Here is a 27,994-nt window from a genome sequence, read left to right as displayed (position 1 = left end):
CGGGTTGGGATGGGTATGTGATCTGTTGTATTTGGACTTGGGCCCCTGATATCCCAATGGTGGGATAAGTTTTTTCTTGACCAATATATTGCTCATATGATTTCCCCCAGAGGACTTAGAGTTCTAAAAACATGTCCTTTCCTTTCTGCAGCCTTAAATAAAGAATGGAGTCAAGTGTCCGAATTTTGCACCCGCAAGTGGATGCAACTCATAATCCAACAGAGGGACACCCAATATGATGAGGACATTAGTTTACTTAAAGAATTAATATCCACCCTAGTTGCCACATCATCGCATCTGCCCAATTCTTGGTTGCGCACCCTAAAGGTGCACACAAAGAAAAAAGAGGATGAGGAATTAAAAACTAAACTAGGCAAAATACGTCGGGACCTGGAGGATTACAATCTGGACCGGGTATTTAATTGGAAGAAAAGGAAGGACCCTCCCCCGTATATACCATCCCTTATGGAACTGGATATCCCAGTGACTTCTAGTTCAAGGAGGGTCCCTTCCTTTCAACCAACCAATAGTCATGCCTCTTCCTTATTACCACTTCAGGGGCCCAAGTCCAAATACAACAGATCACATACCCATCCCAACCCGCATACCCCAACACTTGGGAATGCTGCTCAGGATCATTTTTCCTCTATTTCTAATTCCATTAGGCCAAAATCACAGCGGACACGCAGATCGAGACCAAGAGCCCCTATCGCTAGTTCCTCCCAGAATAGCAACAAGATGGTAGAGACTATTCCTCCCAACAACCCGGTATCGGGTTCTCCATCTATTAGAGATAATTCTTGCCCACTTCTCCCTTCCCCTTTAAGGGAAAAGGAGATAGATCAGGTTTTTTTGGGAGATGCTACCATACCAGTGTCTGCCCCCATCCCTGTGCCCTGTTCAGATGCCTTTAGTGATCTGGATCATGTTAGTCTCCACTCACACACCATTAGTGATCAGCCCACCAGTTGTCCCGACCCTAACCCATTAGATCAGGATTTTTTAGGCCATACCCCTCTGCTTGCCCACGCCAAGCGAAAGCTAGACGTAGAGGCAAGCGGGGGGGACGACATTCTCGTCAGAAAAAGGCTACGACTAGTGAGACGATAAAAATATTCAATCTCTCCTCACATGTATTGTCAGAAGCAGAAACATCCTTACTCTGTAGAGGCCTTAATTTTGCTCCATCTTCCTCCCCCAACCCGTTTATACTGTTTAAGGATCTCAATAGTTTCGTACGTCTATTGACCCTTAAACGTCACTTTAGCATACAGGCTACAAAAGAACATGCCGGTGTCCGGTCAGACCCTCCATTGGAGGAGATTCCATCATGTCCCCAATTGGATGCTATTGGTCAACAGCTGCTGGAAGAACTCTACATCAGTGATGATGATGAGGATCTGGCGTTGTTTACCCAGCACCCATCTACATCCCCGCCTGTCCAACATACGGACTTACGTCCAAAATCCATATTTAATCCAGTACAGTCCAAGGGGCCTTATGTGCAGACTTTCTACCAGGTGGTATTTACTGAGATAAAAAATATGTGCCATGCCAATAATCACAAACATCAAAAGTCTTCTGGGTTTAATAATTTTAATTTGACTCCCAGTGAAAGGAAAGCCCTCACAGATTTGTCCAAGGGCCATAATTTGGTCATCAGAACAGCCGACAAAGGGGGAGGCATTGTCATCCAAGATAAAGAGGATTATCTTAGGGAAGCCCTGCGGTTACTATCAGATAGGACCACCTATTGTAAACTTATCTGTGACCCTCTGCCAGGTTACATATTGGAGGCCAAATTATTACTAGATAAGGCTAGAGAGGAGGGAATAATTAACAAAACAGAATATGCGTTTTTTCTTAGAGACTTTTACGCATTGCCCTATTTTTATCATATTCCCAAGGTCCACAAAGATCCCACGAATCCACCTGGAAGGCCTATTGTGGCGTCAATGGAAAGTGTCACCAATTCCTTCTCCCTGTATGTGGACCAATTTCTCCAGCCTTTGGCACAAGACTTGCCCTCATACATACGGGATGGAGTGCATCTTCTAGAACTTTTGGCCCCTTACCATTGGGAACCCACCTATATGTGGGCATCTTTGGATGTCAACTCCTTGTATACTAGTATCCCTCATTCGGTTGGCCTCCAAGCAGTTTCCCTCTTTCTCCACAATAGTTCCAATATCAATCCGGAACAGGCCCAGTTTATTTTGGATGCCACGTGTTTTTGTCTCAACACAATTATTTTGAATTTGAAGGGTCTTTTTACCTGCAGACCAATGGCACGGCGATGGGGGCTAATTTTGCCCCTAGTTACGCCAATTTGACTATGGGCATGTGGGAATCCCACTATGTCTTCAGGAACAACCCCTTTACACCCCATTTGATATTCTATGGGAGGTACATTGACGACATAGTGGTCATTTGGGATGGCCCACAGGCAACGTTTTTGGATTTTGTTCAACACTGCAATTCCAATCCGTACAATTTGTCCTTTACCTCGGTCTCTAGTCCATCGGAATTGGCCTTCCTTGATCTGTTGTTGTATCACAGAGAAGGAAAAATTGAAGCCAAAAATTATACAAAGCCGACAGCGGGCAATTCGTTCCTTCATTTCAACAGCTGTCACCACCCTAGGTGGATTCAAAATATTCCAAAAAGTCAGTACTGTAGGTTAAGGAGAAATTGTACGAACAATGAAGATTATTTGGAACAGAGTAAACACTTGAGAACCAAATTCATTGAAAAATCCTTCCCCGAAACTTTAGTAGATACTGCACAGAACCTGTATCTGAAAGGCCCCCTGACAAAGAAAACAAACAAATTTGTCACGCACGGGCAAAAAGAGTATAACATCAAAGGGCAAATTTATCCTATTAAAAAATTCTTTAACTGCTCCACAGAGTTCGTGGTGTACTGCTTAACATGCCCCTGTGGCTTGTTCTACGTAGGGAGGACTATTCGTACACTCAGGAAGAGGTTTGGGGAACACCGTAGGTTTGTCGAAGGAGGTGATGACAAGCACAGTGTCCCCCGCCACTTCCTGACTCACCACAATCACTCTTCTCTAGGGTTACGTGTCTGGGTTCTGGAATCAATACCCGCTATGCCTTCAGCAGCCCAACGTTTCAAACAGCTGTGCCAAAGAGAAGCTTTTTGGATATATACATTAGATACTTTAGTACCTGGGGGCCTTAATGAGGAAGTAGAGACTAATTCCTTGGTGTAGGGCTTTTGTCCTATGGGGTTTAGATCAGCCATTTGTCTCGATAGGGTTACTCCCCGAGAGGAGAGAGAGAGAGGGATGTTTCATCCGAATTAATATGGCATTGTATGTTTAATTGGGCCCTGAATTGGACACCACCTATTTATGATTTTAATTATTTTTTAAATTTAAATTTAGGTCCATTAAACTATCACACTTATATGTTTTTAGGTTAACCTGATAGTTTTTTATCAATACTTTTATTATTATTTTTATTTTTAACATGTGTCAGTGTGGTTTTATTGTGTACTTTTAAACCAGGTTGCGAATGAAGGTTGCGAGACCATGTGCACAGAAGTGGATACGCACACAGCTCCCCTTCTTCATTTTTAGATAAGGTTGCGAGAGTGTACGGTATATGTACACTACTCCCCTTTTCTTCCTTTATTCAAATTTGCCACTCGTTCGATCCACTCCCATCAATTCCATCTAATCTTATATATATATATGTATGTTTATCAATCATATATATATATATATATATATATATATATATATTTATATATTTTTATTTTCATTATTATTTTTATCTATATTTATTTTTATTTTTAATTTTTTTTTTTTTTTTTTTTTTTTTTTTAATTTATATATCTTCATTATTTAATTTTATTTCATATTCATTTTTATTCTTATTTTTCCCAGGGTAACGTGCAGTATTGTTTTTATTTTTATTCTTTGCTATCATTAGGATCGGTTCCAGATATATATTTTTTCTGACATTTTCCTTTTTAGTAGTACCTTTTCAATAGTAGGTCCCCATCAAACTTGTATGTAATTGAAATTGTATTGTAAGATATGACCACATCGATGTACATATACTTAACATCATCCATGATTAGTTATTAGGTCTTAGTGCCGTTCAGGTGTCTTTAGCTAGGTATTGGTTGTAATAGACTCTTCTTAGGACCCTGCGGCAGCAGACTGTCCCTTCCCTATATAATGCCCCTTTCTAAGATGGCGGTTTCAGAGGCCTGAGGAAGGAGCGCATGCTCCGACAACGCGTCGCCTACGTCATCACGCCCCACGTTCCATGCCCAACCCGGAAGTCCGCCGCCGAAGGCGCTGCTGGTGTCCCCTAGGTCCGCATATCGCTGACTCTTGCAGTCAGCCACGGATTTGTCGGGAGCACAACAGCCCCCCCTCGCTGAGGCCTTGGACCTAACGACCATCTGAAGAATTCATCATGTTTTTACAATTTTTATCTTGTGAGTACCCATGATGGTATATGGCTAATAAAGTACCGAGTTTACTGCACTCAGAGTGGCGCTTTTCTTTTTTTTCCAGCATCCTGCAAGCTTTTCTTCTACACTTGAGATTAAGCTGCCTTCAGGAGAGCACAGACCGGTTTCATGTATGGACTCCATGGACTCTTTTGTAACATCTTTCAGGTCCGTTTAGTTTTTCTTTGATCATTAGGAGCCCATTGAGGTTACTTTTCAGTCTGGTTGCGCCAGTCCTTTCATGTTTGATTTTGCAAGTTTGCCCACTTACAAAGAAATGAAGGGTCTAAAATTGTTATCATAGGTGTATTTTAAATGACAGAGACAGAACATCAAAAATCCAGAAAAAAAAAACACGATACAAATGTTATACATTGAGTTTCAGTTCAGTGAGTAAAATAAGTATTTGATCCCCTAGCAACCAACAATAATTCTGGCGCCCATCGACTGCCTACAGTATGTGCTCATGTAGTACACATACAGTGCATTGCGAAGGTATTCGGCCCCCTTGAAATTTGACCTTTTGCCACATTTCAGGCTTCAAAGATATAAAACTAATTTTTTTGTGAAGAATCAACAAGTGGGACACAATCATGAAGTGGAATGAAATTTATTGGATATTTCAAACTTTAACAAATAAAAAAACAAAAAATTGGGCGTGCAAAATTATTCAGCCCTCTTAAGTTAATACTTTGTAGCGCCACTTTTTGCTGCAATTACAGCTGTAAGTCGCTTGGGGTATGTTTCTATCAGTTTTGCACACCGAGAGACTGAAATATTTGCCCATTCCTCCTTGCAAAACAGCTCAAGCTCAGTGAGGTTGGATGGAGAGCGTTTGTGAACAGCAGTTTTCAGTTCTTTCCACAGATTCTCGCTTGGATTCAGGTCTGGACTTTGACTTGGCCATTCTAACACCTGGATATGTTTATTTGTGAACCATTCCATTGTAGATTTTGCTTTATGTTTTGGATCATTGTCTTGTTGGAAGATAAATCTCCGTCCCAGTCTCAGGTCTTTGTAGATTTTGCTTTATGTTTTGGATCATTGTCTTGTTGGAAGACAAATCTCCGTCCCAGTCTCAGGTCTTTTGCAGACTCCATCAGGTTTTCTTCCAGAATGGTCCTGTATTTGGCTCCATCCATCTTCCCATCAATTTTAACCATCTTCCCAGTCCCTGCTGAAGAAAAGCAGGCCCAAACCATGATGCTGCCACCACCATGTTTGACAGTGGGGATGGGGTGTTCAGGGTGATGAGCTGTGTTGCTTTTACGCTAAACATAACGTTTTGCATGGTTGCCAAAAAGTTTGATTTTGGTTTCATCTGACCAGAGCACCTACTTCCACATGTTTGGTGTGTCTCCCAGGTGGCTTGTGGCAAACTTAAACGACACTTTTTATGGCTATCTTTAAGAAATGGCTTTCTTCTTGCCACTCTTCCATAATGGCCAGATTTGTGCAGTATACGACTGATTGTTGTCCTATGGACAGTCTCCCACCTCAGCTGTAGATCTCAGCAGTTCATCCATAGTGATCATGGGCCTCTTGGCTGCATCTCTGATCAGTCTTCTCCTTGTATGAGCTGAAAGTTTAGAGGGACGGCCAGGTCTTCGTAGATTTCCAGTGGTCTGATACTCCTTCCATTTCAATATTATTGCTTGCACAGTGCTCCTTGGGATGTTTAAAGCTTGGGAAATCTTTTTGTATCCAAATCCGGCTTTAAACTTCTCCACAACAGTATCTCAAACCTGCCTGGTGTGTTCCTTGTCCTTCATGAAGCTCTCTGCGCTTTAAACGGATCTCTGTAACTATCACAGTGCAGGTGCATTTATACGGAGACTTGATTACACACAGGTGGATTCTATTTATCATCATTAGTCATTTAGGTCAACACTGGATCATTCAGAGATCCTCACTGAACTTCTGGAGAGAGTTTGCTGCACTGAAAAGTAAAGGGGCTGAATAATTTTGCACCCCCAATTTTTCAGTTTTTTATTTAACAAAGTTTCAAATATCCAATAAATTTCATTCCACTTCATGATCGTGTCCCACTTGTTGATTCTTCACAAAAAATTACAGTTTTATATCTTTATGTTTGAAGCCTGAAATGTGGCAAAAGGTCGAAAAGTTCAAGGGGCCGAATACTTTCGCAATGCACTGTATGTCCTGTCAATTTAAGAAGGTGCTCCCAAGGACAACTTGTGTGTAAAAAAAAAAAAAAAAAAAAAGACACCTGTCCACAGAATCTTTCTTCCATTCATATATCACCATCATGGGCGAGACCAAAGAGCTGTCAAAGGACGTCAGGGATAAGATTTTAGACCTGCAAAAGGCTGGAATGGACTACAAGACCATCAGCAAGAAGCTTAGTGAGAAGGAGACCACTGTTGCAGCGAGTATTCGCAAATGGAAGAAATGCAAGATTTCGCCCAATAGGGTAAGAATGATCATGAGAAAAGTGGGGGATCAGCCTGGAACTACACAGGAGGAGCTTGTGAATTATCTCAAGGCAGTTTGAGCCACAGTCATCAAACTAACCATTGGCAACAATACGCCGCCATTGATTTAAAACCTGCAGCGCCCGCAAGGTCCCCTCCTCAAGAAGGCAAATGCATGTACAGGCCGTCTGAAGTTTGCGAAAAAAACATTTAAATGATTTAGAGAAGGATTGGAAGAAAGTGCGGTGGTCAGATGGGACTAAAATTGAGCTCTTTGGCATTAACTCGACTCGCCGTGTTTGGAGGAACAAAAATGCTGACTATATGACACTATAAGAACACCATCCCTACAGTCAAGCACAGAGGTGGAAACATACTTTGGCGGCTGTTTTTCTACTAAAAAGGTACAGGCTGACTTTGCCGCATTGAGGGGACTAATATTATAAAATCTTGGATAAGAACCTTCTTCCCTCAGCCAGAACACTGAATATGGGTCGTGGATGGGACTTCAAGCAGGACAATGGCCCAAAACATAGTGTCAAGGCACCAAAAGATTGGCTCAAGAAGCAGCACATTAAGATCATGGAGTGGCTTAGCCCGTCTCCAGACCTTAATCCTATAGAACATTTACGGAGGGAGCTGAAACTTCAAATTGTCAAGCGTCAGCCAAGAAAAATTAAGGATTTAGAGAAGATCTGTAAAGAAGAGAGGATCAAAATCACTTCTGAGATATGTCCAAACCTGATAACCAACTACAAAAAATGTCTTACCTCTGTCCTTGCCAACAACGGTTTTATCATGTGTTTTTTATGGATGTTGGTTGATATTATCTCTACCATTTAAAATACACCAATGATAAAAAAAATTATAGACCCTTCATTTCTTTGTAAGTGGGCAAACTTTCAAAATCTGCAGGGGATCAAATAGTTATTTCCCCCCCACTGTTAGCCTAAAGTTATGGACCTTCAAAAAAGCACCCAAACATTTATACTCACCTGCTGGCTCTACAGTAATAACCGAGTGATCAAAATACTGCTGATCGCTTAGTTCTCCTCTCTGCCCTGAGCAGAGAGCTGTGACTGTTAGTCACCGGTTCTCTGCTCTGCCCCTCCAGCACTCACTGGAGCATTTGCCTGTAAAGAGGGTGGGAGGGGCTGGCTGATAGATAACAGAGGCCAAGCCAGGTGGTGGTCCAGAGTGGCGCTGGGTGACAGAAGACTTTAGCCCGCTGTCGGCTGAAAATGATTCACAGGAGTGCAAAACGAACTGCACTCCTGTGACCTACAGAAGTAAAGCCAAAATAGCTTTGGGAATACTTCTCCTTTAAGCAAATTATTAAAAAAAAAAAATGCCAACTAGCATCAGAGGAGTAAATATTTTCTAGGAATTATTTAAATCTACAGTAATTTAACAAAAATGTTTTACAAATATTTTTTGTTACATAACGGGTTTGGATTAAGAGTGAAGAAAATCAAATTACTTTAGCAAGGATGTGCTTGTCTTTTATGATGTACTCATAGGTGGTCAAAAGGACGTTAAATTTTCCAGATCTAAGCTGTGGCACCAGAGACCTTCTCATAGCCGGTGTTCCCTGAAACAAACAAAATATTGAAATTCACACCATCGATTAAGTAGCAGTTTACAAAATTATGCTGATTTGCAATAGCTTGCACTAAATATTTTACAAACATATGTACCATAATAGTTTCATTTAAATTCCACCACACTTTTCTCGCTGGCATACAGGTTCTGTGCACTAGGGTAACAGTTGGCAAAAGCAGGAGTTTTAAATCCCGGAAATCTGCAGTTTTTAATAAATTTGCAATTTAATGTAACACTTTAATAGTAAATTTCAGGCAAACTCTGAAACTGACAGCTAAAATTACAACATTCACATTAAATATCCTTTAGTTGTGAAATACCAACATTCCACCCAAAGGCTGAGTTTTGGACTTGATGGCAACATCCAATGCATCACTGTTTATTTTAGATGCCGTCAGACATTAAAAAAAAAAAAAAAAAAAAAAGCCACATCCACTCTTTATCCCACCCATCTCATCTTTCAATACTATTTTCAGCCACCAATAAGGCAAATCATAAAAGGGTCAGTTATACTAAGACTGGCCATAGACTGATTCGAACTATGTATAGGTAGGCTGAATGTACACCAGTTGATTGATCAACTTGGGTACAACCAACCAGCCGGATTTTACTTGCAAATATCGCTAGCAGCTGTTATAGCTGCTAGCAATAATCACCAAGCTCTCCCGGCGGGGGTGATAACAATGGCCCGGTGACAAGGATTCTCTCGTCAACACTGACCATGCCCCTATACAGATAAAATAGGGGCATCTGATCATTTCATTTAAAGTAAAAAAAAAAAAAGGGCAACTAGGGATTCCTTTGAAAAAATCTCAATTTTGATTAAGTGTTGAAATTGGGCTTAAAAGCAGCTTATTTCATGCTGAAACATAAAATAATGGGATTACCGTAAAATCCATTTCTCTGAGTTCATCGATGGACACAGCGCTTCATAAATCATAACTATTGGGTTATATTGCCTCCTTAACCACTTTAAGACCGGGCCTATTTTTGACACTTGGTGTTTACAAGCTAAAATCTGTTTTTTTTTGCTAGAAAACTACTTGGAACCCCCAAACAATATATATCTTTTTTTTTTTTTTGCAATATTCTTTATCACACCATATTTGAGCAGCGGTCTTCCAAAACGCAATTTTTTGGGAGAAAAATTCACTTTTTTGAATTAAATAAGAAAACAGTAAAGTTAGCCCAATTTTTTCCCATAATGTGAAAGATAATGTTACGCCGAGTAAATAAGATACCCAACATGTCATGCTTCAAAATAGCACACGCTTGTGGAATTGCGACAAACTTTGGTACTTAAAAATCCCCATAGGAGACACTTTAAAAATTTCTACAGGTTACCAGCTTAGAGTTACAGAGGAGAGGATATCTAGGGCTCAAATTATTGCTATCGCTCCAACGATCGCGGCGATACCTCACATGTGTGATTTGAACACCATTTACATATGTGGGCAGGACTTCCATATGCGTCCTCTTCTGGGCGCGAGCTAACGGGGATAGGGCGCATTAATTTTTTATTTTTTTTTCCTATTTATTTTTTATTCTTACACAGTTTAAAAAAAAAAATTTGATCATTTTTATTCCTATTACAAGAAAAAATAAACATCCCTTGTAATATGCATGACAGGTCCTCCTTATTGTGAGATCTGCGGTCAAAAAGACCTCAGACCTCACAACTACACTAAAAAGGAAAAACCATAAAATAAACGTTGGAAAAAAAAAATGGCCCTTTAAACCGGTTGCTAGGCAACGACGTTTGATGTCACTCCGGTCCTCCAAGACCATAGAGTCGAGTGAGGGCCCCCCTCTTTTGCTCTAGGTAATCAGTTTAGTAGCAAGCAGTATTAGAAGTATCAGAACTCCATAGAGGAGTGGGTGAGGTTTCCGCCGATGAACTCAGAGAAATGGATTTTACGGTAAGTACAAAAATCCCATTTTCTCTTTCGTTCATAGACTGACACAGCGCTCCATAAATCATAACTACTGGGACGCCCAAAAGCAGTGCCAAAAGGAAAATGAGGGGTGGGGAAAATAACCCAAGGCTAAACATACAGTATGTCACAAGAGTTAGTACACCTCACATTTTTGTAAATATTTTATTATATCTTTTTATGTGACAAAACTGAAAAAATTACACTTTGCTACAATGTAAAGTAGCGAGTGTACAGTACAGCTTGTATAACAGCGTGAATTTGCTGTCCCCACAAAATAACACACAGCCATTAAGGTCTAAACAAAAGTGAGTACACCCCTAAGTGAAAATGTCCAAACTGGGCCCAAATAGCCAATCCCCCCCCCCCACGTGTCATGTGACTCGTTAGTGTTACAAGGCCTCAGGTGTGAATGGGGAGCAGGTGTGTTACATTTGGTGTTATCGCTCTCACTCTCTCATACTGGTCACTGAAAGTTCAACATGGCACCTCATTGGAAAGAACTCTCTGAGGATCTGAAAAAAAAAAAAAAAGAATTGTTGCTTTACATAAAGATGGCCTAGGCTATAAGATTGCCAAGATCATGAAACTGAGTTGCACCACAGTGGCCAAGACCATACAGCGATTTATAACAACAGGACAGGTTCCACTTAGAACAGGCCTCGCCATGGTCGACCAAAGAAGTTGAGTGCACATGCTCAGCGTCATATCCAGAGGTTGTCTTTGGGAAACAGACATACGAGTGCTGCCAGCATTGCTGCAGGTTGATGGGGGGGGGGGGTCTGATGAGATCAAGATAAACCTACTTCAGATGAAGCTCAGATGAAGCGAGTGTGGCGGCAACCAGGTGAGGAGTACAAAGACAAGTGTGTCTTGCCTACAGTCACGCATGGTGGTGGGAGTGTCATGGTCTGGGGCTGCATGAGTGCTGCTGGCACTAGGGAGCTACAGTTTATTGAGGGAACCATGAATGCCAACATGTACTGTGACATACTAAAGCAGAGCATGATCCCCTCCCTTCGGAGACTGGGCTACAGAGCAGTATTCCAAGATAACAACTCCAAACACCCCTCCAAGACGACCACTTCCTTGTTAAAGAAGCTGAGGGCAAAGGTGATGGACTGGCCAAGCATGTCTCCAGACCATAAACCCTATTGAGCATCTGTGGGGCATCCTCAAACGGAAGGTGAAGGAGCACAAGGTCTCTAACATCCATCAGCTCTGTGATGTCGTCATTGATGAGGATTCCAGTGGCAACCTGTAAAGCTCTGGTGAACTCCATGCCCAAGAGGGTTAAGGCAGCACTAGAAAATAATGGTAGCCTAACAAAATATTGGACACTTTGGGCTCAATTTGGACATTTTCACTTAGTGGTGTACTCACTTTTGTTGCCAGTGGTTGAGACAATAATGGCTGTGTTGTTATTTTGAGGGGACAGCAAATTTACACTGTTATACAAGCTGTACACTCACTACTTTGCATTGTAGCAAAGTGTAATTTCTTCAGTGTTGTCACATGAAAAGATAAAATAATTAGCAAAAATGTGAGGGATGTACTCACTTTTGTGAGATACTGTAAGTGCCCTTAACCAGCACACAGGAGCCCCGTCTGGAAAAAATAAAAGTTTAAAGAAAAAACACCCCTCAAGAGGGAACAGCCCCTCTTAAACAGCAGCCTGCAAAACTTTCCAGCCAATAGAAGCATCCTTAGATGACAAAGTATCTACCTTAAAGAATTTTTTGACGGTATGCACCGACGACCAAGTGGCCGCCTCGAAAACCTGCGATATTGATGCCTAATGACAGAAGGCCCAAGAAGCACTCAGCGCCAGAGTAGAATGTGCCACGACAGGGAAAGATGGAACCTGACCTTTAATGGAATAGGCTTGAGTCACTGTCTGTCTGATCCATCTGGAGATGGTAGCCAAAGAAGCAGCCAGCCCTTTTCTTGGTCCATCCATAACCACAAAAAGCAAGTCTAACCTCCGAAAGGACTCTGTAGCTGCCAGATATACCGGAATTGCACAAACCACATCCAAGGTATGCAAAGCAAATTCCTTGCGAGGAGTCGGCTTGGGACACAAGAAAGGCAACACAATATCCTCATTCAAATGGAAGTCAGAAACAACGTTGGGCAGGGATGAAGAACCACTTTATCCCTATGGACCACCAAATAGGGACTGTGACAGAATAATACCGCCAATTCTGATACCCTGCGGGCCGAGGTAATAGCCACTAAGAACGTCACCTTCTGGGATAACGTAGACAAGGGAATCTCCCAAATATTCTCAAATGGAGGATTCTGAAGAACCGCAAGCACTAAATATAAATACCATGGCAGCAAAAGAGACTGTACAGGTGGAGCCACATGTTGGAACTCCCTGAATGAAGGTACGAACTAAAGAGTGCGTGGCTAGGGGTCACTGAAAGAAGATTGCCAAAGCAGATACCTGGCCCTTGATGGTACATAAGGCCAACTTCTGATCAACGCTCCATTGAAGAAAGGTTAATATCCGAGCCACAGAAAAGGATCGAGAATGAGCGCCAACCAACTCACACCAAGAAATGTACGCTTTCCACATACAATGATATATCTTGCTGGAAGAAAGTATGGACAGCACAGACGCTGTATCCAAAGCTGCATCACAAATAAACTGCAGCCCATGGACCAACTGGTCCACTAAATCAACATAAGCAGCGGGGACCTGCTCACTTCCCAGGCCCTGGCGCAAAAGCTTGGCCCATTCAGTTAGGCTACATTCACATTTGAGCGTAGCGTTTTTGCGCGTTTTTTTACCGCGATTTACAGGCGTTTTTTGTGCAGGCGTTTTTAGATTGAATAGAGACCAATGGAAAACGCCTGTAATCTGCCCAAAAAGAAGCTCATGTACTTTGAGCGTTGGGCGTTTTGCTCACAGCGTCAAAACGCTCAGATGTGAACAGGGGCCATTGAAATGAATAGGATTTGTCTTGTTGGGCGTTTTGAGAGCTGATCCTGGAGCAGAAAAACTCCCCAAAAACGCCCCAAAACGCCTACATGTGAACGGAGCCTCAGGGTCTAAGACACCAAGGCTGAGGTAAAGGCTGACTGCAATGCCAAATTAGCCATAGTAAACATGCTGTGTGCCACAGCCTCCGCTTTCCTGTCAGCCGGGTCCTTAAAGGACCGGGATTCCTCTATTGGGATCATAGTTGCTTTATTCAACCTGAAAACAGGAGGGCCCACCACTGGTGAACTAGTCCACTTTTTTAAATGAGACTCCTCAAAAGGGTAATGTACAGCAAAACATCTGGGGACCACAAAGGGTATTTTTGGTTATTCCCATTCTTTACAGGAAAACCTGTCAAAATAAGGCACATAAGGAAAACAACTTGGAGTACGGGGTGACTTATGCATACCAAACGACACAGCCACGTCCCTGGCTACATCAGCCGCATCCTCCATTTTAAAAGTCTCATGCAATGCAGCGATAAGTGCTTCTAGCAGTGCTTTTTCATTCGCTGCTGCGACCATGGAGGAATCATCCTCACCATCAGATGGATCAGGGGGTGTGATATTAAATCCCCCTGGACAGGCCGCGTCCACGGCGGCATCAGGCTCAGAATTAGATGAGAGACTGAGCAGGGGGACACTTCCTCCTGGGCCTTTGCCCACATTCCACTTCCACCAGGGACACCAAGAACTGCAGGACTGCCGTCAGTGCAACCATGGGAAGCTGGGGTTCCGAGGGATCTGCCACCTTCATAAGGGGGTCAGTGGGGGGGAGATGTGACCCTGAGGCTCCATAAGGAAATGAAAGACCTTGCAATACAAAAACGATCTTTTGGCACCACTAAAAAGGTACCCTGAGCCTTGAGGGGATCCATCAGCAGAGAGAGATAACAGGGACCCCCAAGGACTCACCCTATCGACTGGAGGAGCGTCAAGAATTCAAACCCAGCATCATGGACGCCATCCCTGTTTATATGTCCCGGGCACAGGAAGAGGAAACTGAGGAGGAAGAGGAGGCGCTTTGGCATACCAACGAGGCTTTGGTCATCTCCAGCGTCTCCCGGACTAAGGGAAAATGGGCCCCGTGACATCATCAGGCTACACAAACATGGGCGCTAAACTGGAAACCAGCCAGACTAAGGGAAAATGGCCATCAGCTACAAACGCTGTAGCATGCTGCCAGGATCTTCCCTGCGCCCTCTGCAACGCTGCACCGTCTTCAATGGGACACACCCCCCCCCCCGAAGGTAGGATACACGTTAGGGGACACTCTGCACCGGTCTCTGCACTGGGACCCCCCTGCACTATACCCACATTGCAAAATGTAGGGCATGCACATAGGGGTCTCCCACACTGGGACCCCTCCAGACTACCAGGGCAGGACACACACTATCCCAGGACCCAAACAGAGTAGGGATAGCGGGGGGGGGGGTAACCACAGGGGACTCCGCTGCATTCTCTGCCTTGGGACCCCCACCAGACTCCAGGTCCAGACTCACTGAGGGATTTAAGGATGGGAGTAGGGAAACTGCAGGCAGGGAGGTTCGCCCATCCCTGGAGGTTACCCACGTCCACCCCAAAAAAACATCATGGTGCGGGAAATGCTCCAGACAGAATCCTAGCCACTGATGTAGGGGAGCTGTCTGCCAAGGGACTGCTGCGAGACTATTAACTCGTGGGCCAGCCTCTGTCTGTGAGGCTATGTCGTGGCTGACCTAGCACGTACCTGCGGTCTGCACACACTCGCTGACTGGGCCGGGGGGACCACTGGATGCAGATTACCCAGCCCAGCAGTTGATTGTAGATTTCCCGAGAGAAAAAACAAAAAAGATGTAAGGAAGGAGAAAAAATTGCTAGGACCAGAGGTCCCAGCAGGGAACATAGGTCCTTACTCCTGATTAGACAGATTAAAACTGATTACCTAGAGCAGAGAGGTGGGTTATATACCAAACTGAGGATGGCCCATGGGCGTAGCCGGGTGTTTTTTGTTCTGCCTAGTTCTACTCCTGGAGGAGGCAATATAACCCAGTAGTTATGATTTATGGAGCGTTGTCTGTCGAATGAAAGAAAACTACATTTTTTTATTTTTTTATAAATTGCGTTTGGCAGGTCTAAAGACTCCTGTCCATAAAGGGTGAATACACAGTAAACACACTATAATAATACTTTTTTAGTGCATTTATATTTTACATAAAATGAAAGATAGAAAAAGAGTGCCACTCTAAAAATGTCACAAAGGCTTCTAATCAGGCAAAAAGGTGGAAATCACAGCAGATAGCTTTAACCATCATAACCAAAGCAGAGTGTGACAAGTGAGCGATGTGCGGCGTTTTGAGAAGCAGGTGGGCATCCTCAAGGACAGATCCAATCAAGCAAACGTGCAAAATGACACGCAGCAGATATAATATTGCACTCATCAAAGTATATTGGATATGATGATGAACAATTTTGTGCAGCTTCTTTCCATCTGAAAGTAATTAGTCTTTATTGCAGCATTCGCTTTAGAATGATTAGCTTGGGTTGCAGTTATTGTGGTAATGTTCAGCGGCATCTTAAGTGAAGAAAATCTATGAGAATGAGTTACACAGACAAGATCTTTAATCTCTGATGCTCTAAGCAAATATTTGGTACCTTGTATGCGATTTTCACCACAGAAGGAGCCCATTTATCAAACTCATATTGCCAGTTGGATAATGTCCTATGGAAGAATGACACAGACAAAACAAAATGAAGAATACAACTTTCTACAAGGCTCCATTTAAACTAAAATTGTGAACTGCATTCTGGAACATCAAATGACATTCCTGAGGATACTGTATGTGACATTGCATGGAAATGCATCCTAACTACTCCAGTTCTTTTCTGCGATATGCAAGGTTCCACAGAAAAGAAATTTGTAGCTTTCTAGAAGTTAATAAGTGGTTAACCAGAGACTAAAGGAGATAAAATAGAGGGGTGATGAATGAGGTGATATTGTAAAAAATAAAATTTTTGACTTACCGTAAAATCGATTTCTCTGATGTTCATTGACGGACACAGCTCCTGATCTTCATAACCATTTGGTTATACTGCCCCCTACAGGAATAGGACAATAGGCAGAAAAAGTCTGGCTACGCCTATGGGTAGTCCCAGGGGCATACTCCCTCTCCCTGGTATAGGTACTCCGTTTTGTTACAATCACTGTAAGAAGAATTACAACTCCACAGAGGGATGGCAGCTGTGTCCGTCAATGAACATCAGAGAAATGGATTTTACGCAAAGTCAGAAATCCCATTCTCACTTTCGTTCACCGACTGACACAGCTCCTGATCTTGATAACCATTGGGACATCCCAAAGCAGTGTTAAACATGAGAGGTGGGAACAGCAAAAAAATTCCCAAGGCTAAACAGTAGCCAACTAAATTAGCAGCTCACCTGAAAAACAACAAAAGAAGCATCCGCAGATGCCAACACAACCATTTTATAGAAACTTTGTGAAAGTGTGCACCAACGACTAGGTAGCTGCCCTGCAAACCTGTGTCACTGACACCTGATAACGGAGAGCCCAGGAGGCACCAAGTGCCCCGAGTAGAAGGCGCCTTAACAGGGAAAGGAGGAACCTGACCCCTGATTGAATAGGCCTGAATAATCGTCTGTCTGATCCATCTGGAAATGGTCACAGAGGAAGTGGACAACCCTTTCCAAGGGGCCATTCGTAAGCACAAATAGTAAGTCTGACTTCCTAAAAGACTCCGTAGCTGCCAGGTACACCCTAATTTCCCGGACCACAGCCAAGGCATGTAAGGCAATTTCCTTTGGATGTTTTTGCCTGACACACAGGGGAGGCAACACTATGTCTTCATTCACATGAAAAAAAGACAACCTTTGGGAGGAACGACAGGCAGGGGCGAAGAACCACCCTATCTCTCTGAATCACCAAGTAAGGTGAACGACAGGATGACGCGGGCAGTTCCAACACCCTGCATGCAGAGGTGATCTCCACCAAAAATCAACACCTGAGAAAGCGTAAGCAAGAGAATCCCCAGAAGATTCTCAAAGGGAGGCTACTGGAGGACCGAAAGCACCAAAATGAGGCCCCAAGGCGGCAACGGGGACCGCACTGGAGGAACCAAATGTCGGACACCCCGAAGAAAGGTACGCACCTGGGAGTGTGTGGCCAAGGGTTGTTGGAAGAAGATCGCCACAGCGGACACCTAGGCCTTGATGGTACTCAAGGCCAATTTCTGTTCAACCCCCCGTTGAAGGAAGGTCAAAATCCAAGCCACTGGGAAGGAAGGAAGGAAGATGAACCTCAAGAGACTCATACCACACAATGCAAGTCTTCCAAGTACGATGGTAGATCTTCCTAGAGGTAGATTTCATAGCAGTTAACTGCGTTGGAATCACCAACTCAGATAAACCTCTATCCATTAGCACCTGGCATTCAAAAGCCAAGCCATCAAAGCAAGGTACTGTAAAGCAGGATGGAAGATTGGTCATGGGGACAGCAGATCCTCCCTGAGAGGAAGCTTCCAAGGAACGTCGGTGACCAGCCGCACCATAAAGGGTAACGCCACAAACTGATAATGCTCCTCTCCCACGGCAAAGTGGAGGAAGCGCTGGTGACCAGCACATATTGGAATGGGAAGGTAAGCTTCCTTGATGTCTATAGAGGCAAGAAAGAAATCCCTGATGCGGGGATGCCACCACTGTGCGAAAAAACTCCATCTGGAACTTCTGCACCAGCACAAAGCAGTTCAGCGGCTTGAGATCCAGGATTGGACACGCAATGCCTTCTTTCCTGGGAACAGGTTTGAGTAAAAACCCTGAAAACTTTCTGAAGTTGGAACCGGGACAATCACCCCTTGAAGTAACAGGTCTTGTACAGCCCCAAACAGACCCTGTAAGTGGTTCAGGGACAGGCACAAGTTAGAAGGAAAGAACCTTGCCGGGACAAGAGCAAGACTCGATCTTGTAGCCAGACAGAATGACTTAGTGGACCCACTTGTCTTCTGCCAGGGAAGTCCACAGGTCCTTTACCTTTAAGGTCTCACACACAGATACAATCAGTGCTTCTACCAGCGCCATTTCGTGCGCGGTTGCAGATGTGGCAGAATCGTCCTCACTAACTGAGGATTCCAGGCAGGTGGTTGCAGACCCAGCAGGGAGACCCATGTCAGCGGCGGCGGACTCCAGGACCGCCATCAGTGGATGGATGTATGGTTGGGACCCGGAGGGCCCCGCAACCTCCTAGAGGGGATCAGGTGGGGAGATGGGCTCCAAAGACTCCATGAGTCACCAGGGGAACCCCACAAAGTGTAAAATATTGCAAAAGGGACAACCCCCACTGCGCTGCCAGCACCATCCGATCATCAGGCACAAAGCACCAAGCGATCCTCAGCAGAGAGGGAGAGGACCCCACCAAACCCACCACCGAGCAGAAACAGAAACCTGCAGCCACCAGGATAATCTGTACTTCACGAGCGGCGATCACGAAGTGAAAAGATCCAGGAGTCAGCACCAGGCGAATGAGGAGGGGCTCCCACCGGTGAAATTCTCACCCACAGGGCTCAGTCCTGACCACCACTATTTTCAATGGCAAACCACCGCAAAATGGCCACCGTGCATAGAGCACACAGGCTACAACAAAATGGCGGCACCATGAGGCTACCAGGGACCCAGGAGGTATCCCTAGGCCTCAAGGACAGGCCCAGGTACAACCCCCCTCTCCCCACAGCCGATCGTCTGGTCGCCGGCGGCGCACCCCTTCCCCCATCACCAGTATAACGCCCTGCCCCCACCCCAGGTGGTGGACCAACCACCCACGCAGCCCCATCATAAATGGAGGGGGAAGTGGGGGGACAGATGGTGTGGGGGGGAAGGAGGGGAAACTGGGGTTCCGACCGTCCCAAGGAGGGGCCCACGTCCACCCTGAATCCCTCCGGGGGGGGGGGGGGGGGGGGGGGTCGAGAGCTACTCACCGTACCAGGAACCGGTAGGGCACCACTCCAGACAGAACCCCTCTCCATCGAAATTGGGGGGGGGAGCTGTCGGCCAGGAGGAACACAGCGACTCGGGCCAAAACCCAGTTGTATGCGAACTCACGAGGCATTTAACTCGCAGGCCAGCCCCCGTCCAGTGGGGCTATGTCGCGGCCGACCTAACGCGGAGCTGAGGTCTGTGCACGCTCGCTGGCCAGACTGGGGTGACCACAGGATGTAGATTATACAGCCTGTAGTCCAGTCCGGCAGTTGATTGTAGATCTCACAGGAAAAAGCAAGGAGAAATGTAAAAAGAAAAAAAACGTTGCCGGGACCAAAGATCCCAGCAAGGAACTAGGTCGTTTCTCCTTACTAGGCAGAAGTCTCTATGATCTTAATTTCATTGGATATGAAAGCGCTCCTTGTCTGAGAACAAGGTAGGCAACATTTAGAGGGAAAAAAGTAATTTGCTAGAATACCTTCCAGGTGATATATTCAGTTCTGCTGGACAATAACTTAAACCCATCTTTAAAAAAAAAAATCGACATTTCAGCTTAAACCGCTTCCATACTGGGCAAATTCCAGCATTCCTCTCCTACATGTAAAAATTATAATTATTTGCTAGAAAATTACCTCCAAACATTATATATATCTTTTAGCAGAGACGCTAGGGAATAAAATGGCAGCCATTGCAAATGGTTATGTCACACGGTATTTATGCAGAAATTTCTCAAATGCTATTTTATTGGGGGGGGGGGGTTGGTAGTTAAGCAAGCCCAATTTTTTTTGTATAATGTGAAAATGAGGTTATGCCGAGTAAACCGATACCCAACATGTCACATGTCGTGCTTTAAAACTGCACACACATGAAATGGCACCAAACTTTGGTACAAAAATCTCCATAGGTTTTGCTTTAAATTTTTTTACGGGTTACCAGTTTAGAGTTACAGAGGAGGTCTTGTGCTAGAATTATTTCTCTCACTCGAACGTTCGCGGAGATACCTCACGTATGGTTTGAACGTCGTTTACATATGCGGACACGACCTACGTATGCGTTAGCTTTTGAGTGCGAGCACGAGGGGACAGGGGGACTTTTTTTTTTTTTGGTTATTTTTTTATCTTTACACTTTCCCTCTAATTTTTTTTTGATCACCTTTGATCCTATTACAAGGAATATATAAACATCTCTTGCAATAGGAATTAGGCATGACAGGTCCTCTTTATGGAGAGATCTGGGGTCTATAAGACCCCACATCTCGTCTCTAGGCTGGAAATCCTAAGACAAAAAAAATAAATGATCTCAGGCTTTCCAGCTAAACACACGACAGTGTTACAACTGCAGGGGGCGGGCATGACTTTATAACGTCGTGCCTGTCCTTCGAGAGTCAAAGATAACCGGGGACCATCTGGTCCTTGGTCAGCTCTATGGTAAACGTTCACCGCCAGATTCCTTCTCCGGCTCGCCAATGGCACAGGTGTGCCAGTAAAAACACTGGTGGGGGCGGAATGGGGGGGGGGGGGGGGATTTTGGAAAATGTCCCCTCCAGCTGCTTGCAAAAACAATCAAGCGGCTGAACTGCTGCTAGGATTGTTTTTACTGTGCAGGGAATCGCTGGCAGAAGAAAAATAAAAATAGTTATTTGATGCCTGTAGCTGCAGGACGTCCTAGGACATTCAGGGGTATGGAAGTGGTTAAAGCGGTATTAAACCCAAAAGCAAACATTTGTTATATTGCAGCTTACCATTTCTTGCTTTTTTTGCTTTCACTACAGGATGAAGGGAAAAAAAAAAAAAAAGAAGGTCTTGAGTCCCCCATCCAAACATTGGATGTGGATGGGGGAATTTTTCCCGCTGCACCTTTGTATTCTGATAGCAGGGAGATTTCCACACCATCAGAATACACTGATTAGCACTGCTGGCTATAGCCGGTGGCACAGATCAGGCGGAAATGTTCTAGCAGGTAGATTAACTTCTGTACAACCACCCTGCCCATACCCGAATCAAAATTTGGCCGGTCCCTGCAGAACAAGCTGCCATTGGATCCATGTATGCCCAACCTAAGATTGTTGTTTTTTTAAATGAACAAGCTCTCCAGCCGAATCAGCAATTACAGAGATGAGACAAACTATTTAACACTAGCAGGGGTTGCCTAAAATTAGCTTTTATTTATGTAAATGTGAAGATATATAATATGTTTTTCAAAAAGAAAACATACTATTTGCTGTAACAGCTCTAAGGCTCCATTCACACCTGAGCACATCGTTTTCAGGCGTTTTTTGAAGGTGTTTGGAGGCAGGCATTGACATCTGCCAAAAAAAGAAGCCCATGTACTTTTTTGAGCTTTAGGCGACAAAACGCTCATATGTGAACAGGGGCCATTGAAATTAATAGGATTTTGCTTTTTGGGCATTTTAAGACTTCAGAGATGAGCGTTTTATGAGCTGAAAAACGCTCAGGTGTGAACAGGGACTTTGAGTATTAGCTAGAGTTTGGCTTCAATTTTTTGTGTATTTATCTGCTAATCCATCGAACACTACCCTACCCCCAAACCGACAATGCTGCTGAGCAAAGGTTTCTCTGCTGCTCCTTCTCCCACAGTGCAGACACCAATATAGGAGTTGTGTTAATGGCAAGATCACAGGTGAAAACAGAGGGAAACCGCCTTAAAAAAAGAAAACTGATGCAGCCAGCACATCAAATGATTGGTACGCTGCAAAAGGTTACATATTACCTTTTTGGTTTTGGGATTGTAGCACCCTACAAGGTAGGTGCTAGGTAAAGCATAGTGGGCCTTGGCTGCCTAACAGCAGGGCCACGATTTTCAGCTGGGCTGTCGTGTTTCCCAGGTGTGGCCATTGAGACTGGGGAGTCTCCCCACTGTGCTCAATGAGAGGGTTCTCATTGGGCAGTGGAGGAAACCCAGCCAATGGCACACCCAGGCCTGTATCTACCCCAGAAAGGAAGATTCTGCCACACAACATTCTGGGAGTGGGTATAAGTTTGAGGGGAGCACATGACGCAGCGTCTTTGGTGGGAAGCAGAGCCCCAGGAGGGAGAGTGCGGCTGTCTCTCCTCCTGTCAGAGGAAATTGGTTGTCCCAGGCTGCTTGCCTGAGGGGACAGAAGGCTGAGCTGAGCTGCAGAGAGGATACGGTGCAGAGGACCAGCGGAGCTGAGAGGGGTCCAGTTTCAGGAAAGCATTCCCAGTTCGTGAGTACTGCAGTGCAAACTGCCCCTGGGGTCTGCCTAGAGAGAGAGGGGACCACTCCGGTGAAGGGGATCTAGGAGCTAGCTAGCTGGTGCAGGAGCAAAAGTAAAGGGGGTGCCAGTGTTGACCCTGAAGAGAAGCAGAGAGGGTGCCAGTGTGTGGACCCTGAAGTGTAGAGGGGTGCCTAGTGAGAGGACCCTGAAGTGTAGAGGGGGTGCCTAGTGAGAGGACCCTGAAGTGTAGAGGGGGTGCCTAGTGAGAGGACCCTGAAGTGTTAAAGTGTACAGCATGCAGTGTACAGTGTTGAGAGTTGCAGAAGCAGTATACAGAGGCTACCTCAGTCAGCAAGGACTGGAGGGAGCAGTGTTTGGGACTTTTGAGCTAACCAGAGTGTCAGAAGTCAAGTTGAAGTACAGTTCAGCAAGTCAGCCTTTTTTTCAAGCGCCAGCAAGCGTTGTTTGGCATTCAGTCGGCGTCAAGGCAGCGCTGAAAGGCAATTTTTTATTCTAAGTGTCCCAATTGTATCTAGTTGAGCCAGAGGAGTATTCCACTCATTCCCTTCTCCCATCCCCTATATCAAATAAAACAAACCAAAGATTCCGGACTAGTCTTTGACTCTAATCTCACACTTGGGTATTGAGCTTAAAGGGGCTGCTGGCGTTTCCGGTAACAATGGCAGACCCACATCAGGCCCAATGCCTGGAAATCCTGCTACAGGATAATAGCACTTTAAAGAAGAGCTTCAGGAAGCACAAACTATGCAGTGTGTCAGAGGTCTCTAAATAATAGGACTGGCTTACAAAGTTACATATCATTTGAAAGGTAAAACATCCATGTCTGAATGTCAATTGTCTTTCTTGAAATCTTTAAAGTTGTAGAGGTCCCTGTCACTTTTAAACATCACGTTCACTTTTCCCATTTTCTGTAATTAGATTAAAGCAGAACTTAAAGGCAACCCCCCCCCCCATTCATGCATAAGGGAGGGTTGTAACCCACGTCAGTTTTTTTTTTTTTTTTTTTGGGACATCTACTTCCCATTGGAAAGACTTCCCTTTTACTTTCTATCCTATAGCCAAAACAGGAAGAGAGAGGAAACCCCTCCAAAGTAAGAGAACCCCCTGTTGTCACCTCATTGGAAGATTTCCCCTCCACTACTTTTCTGGGGACAACCCAAAACGTAGGATATTCTTTTACTTTCACTTTCAGTGATATAGGTATACAGGACAAATAGACCACAGATCACAATAAAAGCCTGACATGCGTTTTAATTTCTTAAAAAAAAATAAAAATTAAAAAAAAATGGATTTTTGTAAGAACTTACCGTAAAATCCTTTTCTCTTAAGCTCAATGACAGACGTAGTCTTCTTGATTCTCAAGAGCTGGGTTATGTTGTCTCCGCAGGAGTAGGACTAGGCAGAATGACAAAACGTTCTGGCTCCACCCTAGGGGGCAGTCCCTGAGGGTATATCCTCCCTCTCTCTGCTACAGGGAATCAGTTCTGTTTAAAGCAGTACAGAGAATTTAACCCAACCCAACTCAATGATAGAGGGGCGGGTACTACTTCTGTCAATGAGCTTAAGAGAAAAGGATTTTACGGTAAGTTCTTACAAAAATCCATTTTTCTCTATCGCTCATTGACAGACGTAGTCTTCTTGATTCTCAAGAGCTGGGACATCCAGAAGCAGTGCCACAAATGAGGGGTGGGATTGACAAAATCAAATCCAATCTAGTAGGCCCAACCGGTGCCAAACTAGAAGTTTTAAAGGCTCATTATAAACAAAGAATGAGACTAAAGAAAAATTTTCCAACGGAAAAAAACCCTCGAGGTAGACCACTGGTCTCCTCAAATTGCGGCCTGCAAAACCTTGCGGCCAAATGAGGCATCAGACGATGCCATTACATCAATTTTTTAATGTTTAGAGAAGGTATGCACCGACGACCAGGTAGCCGCCTTGCACACCTGGACCACTGACGCCTGATGGCGAAAGGCCCATGACGCACTAAGTGCCCGAGTGGAGTGCGCCTTAACAGGGAACGGGGGCTCCCGACCCTTAATAGAATAAGCCTGTACTACCGTCTGTCTGATCCATCTGGAAATGGTCGCGGCAGATGCAGGCAACCCCTTTTTGGGTACATCTGGGATCACAAAAAGTGAATCCGTCTTGCGAAACGAGTCTGTCGTTTTCAAGTATACCCTGATCGCCCGGACCACATCCAAGGAGTGTAACGCAAACTCCCGAGGATGACTGGGCTTAGGACACAGGGAAGGTAATACAATCTCTTCATTCAGATGAAATTCTGAAACCACTTTTGGTAGGAAGGATGGATTCGGACGAAGAACCACCTTATCTCTATGAACCACCAGATATGGTGAACGACAAGATAATGCGGCCAGTTCTGACACCCTGCGTGCAGAAGTAATAGCCACCAAGAAGGCCACCTTCTGGGACAACGTGGGTAGAGGAATCTCCCTAATATCTTCAAAGGGAGGTTTCTGAAGAACCGACAACACTAAATTAAGATCCCAGGGGGGTAACGGCGCGTGCACTGGCGGAGCCAGATGTCGCACCCCCTGGATGAAGTTCCGCACCAAGGAATGAGTAGCCAAAGGCTTCTGAAAGAAGATGGCTAATGCTGAGACCTGACCCTTGATAGTACTCAAGGCCAGTTTCTGCTCAACCCCTTGTTGCAGAAAAGCCAATATTCGACTAATCGAATAAGATCGAGGACGGAACCCCAAAGGTTCACACCATGCAATGTAGGACTTCCATGTGCGATGATAAATCTTTCTGGAAGTCACTTTCCTTGCTTCAACTAGAGTAGGAATAACTGAAGCTGACAAACCTTTGTCCTTCAGCACCTGGGTCTCAATAGCCAGGCCGTTAAAGCCAGCGATCGTAAAGCAGGATGGAAGATCGGTCCCTGAGACAATAGATCCTCCCTGAGAGGAAGTCTCCATGGGACGTCCGCCACCAGTCTGACCATGTCGGCGTACCAAGCTCGACGAGGCCAGTCCGGAGCTACCAGGATTACTGGGATTCCTTCCTCCTCTACCCTGCGAAGAAGTCTTGGCAGTAACGCGAGAGGAGGGAAGGCATATATTAGCTGGTATTGCCCCCACGGGGCGATCAGTGCGTCTGCGGTTTCTGCTAGAGGATCGCGGGAGCGAGCCACGAATCTCTGAACTTTCCTGTTGAATCGTGATGCCAACAGATCCACATCCGGGGTGCCCCACCGTAGGCACAACTGGTGGAAAACGTCTGGATGGAGGGACCATTCCCCCTGATCCAGGGTCTGACGGCTGAGATAATCTGCCTGCCAATTCTCCACCCCCGGAATGAACACCGCAGAGATTGCTGGAACAAATCGTTCCGCCCAGCGAAGAATGCAAGCCACTTCTTTGGCCGCTCGGACACTCTTGGTGCCCCCCTGATGATTGACATAAGCCACGGCCGTGGCATTGTCCGACTGGATCCGAACCGGGCTGCCCTGGAGCTGCTCGGTCCAGTGAATCAGACAAAGTCTGATCGCTCTCAGTTCCAATACATTTATCGGTAATCTGGATTCTTCCGGGGACCAAAGTCCCTGGACAGATAAATGACCGAGAATTCCTCCCCATCCGGATAGACTGGCATCCGTGGTCACTATCGTCCAATATATTGGCAGAAATGACTTTCCCTGGCTGAGCATTGGAGACCGAAGCCACCAAACCAGAGACTCTCTGGTCTGTTTGCTCAATCGGATCTGATTGTCCAGGGATTCCGGATTCCGATTCCATCTGAGGAGAATCTCTTGCTGAAGAATTCGGGTATGGGACTGGGCAAATGGGACTGCTTCGAATGAAGCCACCATCAACCCCAGAACCCTCATGCAAGTCCGAAGGGAAGACCAGCTGTTGGACAGTAACAACTGGACTGCTGATTGAATCTTTCGGACTTATCTGTATCAGATATATACTGACCATATATGGAGGGGCCCATAATATATACTGCCTCATAAATGAGGAAAAAAGGGAACGTTTACTCACCATACCGAACCGACAGGCACCCTCTCTTCACAATACCCTCTCCACCGGGGTGGGGGTTTGTGGACGCCTCGACTCTCTGGTCCTGGCGTCCAAGCGAGCTTTTAACTCGCAAAGTCAGTCCCTTTACTGGGACTCCGTCGCGGCCGACTCAGCGCACTGGTCTGCACGCGCTTTTAGGCAGAAACCGGGGTGACCACTGGATCTCAACATCCAGCCCGTTGCCCGGCCCCGCATACTTACTTGAATATGTCGCGGCCGACCAAGCGCAATGCCATGGTCTGCACGCGCTCGTAGGCCGGCTGGGGTGACCACAAGTGTCGCCCAGTCCGGCATCTTTGCTTGAAGATCTCACAGGAAAAAAACACTGGAGAAAACTACCTAAAAAATGTCTTTTTCTTAAAGAAAAAAAGTCTTGCCAGGACCAAAAGATCCCAGCAAGGAACTTAGGTCCTTACTCCTGACTAGACAGAAAAAAACTGATTCCCTGTAGCAGAGAGAGGGAGGATATACCCTCAGGGACTGCCCCCTAGGGTGGAGCCAGAACGTTTTGTCATTCTGCCTAGTCCTACTCCTGCGGAGACAACATAACCCAGCTCTTGAGAATCAAGAAGACTACGTCTGTCAATGAGCGATAGAGAAAAAAGTTTTGCCTTTGGTTATACTTTAACCACTTCCCGCCTGCCATCAAATGACGGTGGAGTGGTGCGGCTCTCGTTCTGGGACGTCATATGATGTCGCTCAGTTTAGGCACATGGTGATCGCAGGCACACCGTGTTCCTGGTACAAGGCGCGACCCCGATCTCGGCAAAGAGCCGCGGCCCGTTACCCATGTGATTGTCTGTGTCCAATCACCGCCGATCAAAACAAGGCAGTGCCGTTTATCGGCTTTTCCTCTCTCACGCTGACAGAGTGTGAGGTAAGGAGAGCTAATAAGCAGCATATCCTCACAGGGAAGATGTAAGGTAAGGCAATGACGTAAGGTAAGGCAATGATCATCACTGTCCTGAATACAATGCAGCCCTAACAGTGCCCATCAGTGATGTCACTCTGTGGCCACCAGTGACACCAGTCTGTGACCATCATTGCCACCTATCAGTGCCCATCAGTTATGCCAATCATGGCTGCCTTTTAGTGTCCATCAGTTCCACCCAGTGCCACCTATCATTGCCCATCAGTGCCGCCTATCAGTGCCTCCTCATCAGCGCAAATCAGTGTAGGAGAAAAATTACCTATTTAAAAAATTTGCTGACAGAAAATTTTTTTTTTTTTTTTTGGTCTTTAGTTTTTTTTATCAAAAAATAAAAAACCCAGCGGTGATTAAATACCACCAAAAGAAAGCTAGTTGTG

The 27,994-nt window shown here is 45.1% G+C and overlaps 1 protein-coding gene across 2 annotated transcripts in view; it reads right to left on the bottom strand.

The window, feature by feature from the left end:
- The window catches only part of SMARCA2 (SWI/SNF related BAF chromatin remodeling complex subunit ATPase 2), a 300,239-nt gene that overhangs the window by 207,795 nt on the left and 64,450 nt on the right, over window positions 1-27,994 (bottom strand). For both annotated transcript variants that reach the window (XM_082242988.1, XM_082242989.1), the window contains exons 16-17: window positions 16,085-16,151; window positions 8,407-8,517 (exon numbers count right to left, since the gene is read on the bottom strand). In XM_082242988.1, the coding sequence (XP_082099114.1) occupies window positions 8,407-8,517; window positions 16,085-16,151 (178 nt within the window). The remainder of the gene's footprint in view (window positions 1-8,406; window positions 8,518-16,084; window positions 16,152-27,994) is intronic.

The sequence above is a fragment of the Pelophylax lessonae genome, assembly GCF_965119305.1.
Source record: "Pelophylax lessonae genome assembly, chromosome: 1".
NCBI lineage: Eukaryota > Metazoa > Chordata > Amphibia > Anura > Ranidae > Pelophylax > Pelophylax lessonae.
Note: the sequence above shows the minus strand (reverse complement) of the source record. Positions and strands in the feature narration are given on the sequence as shown.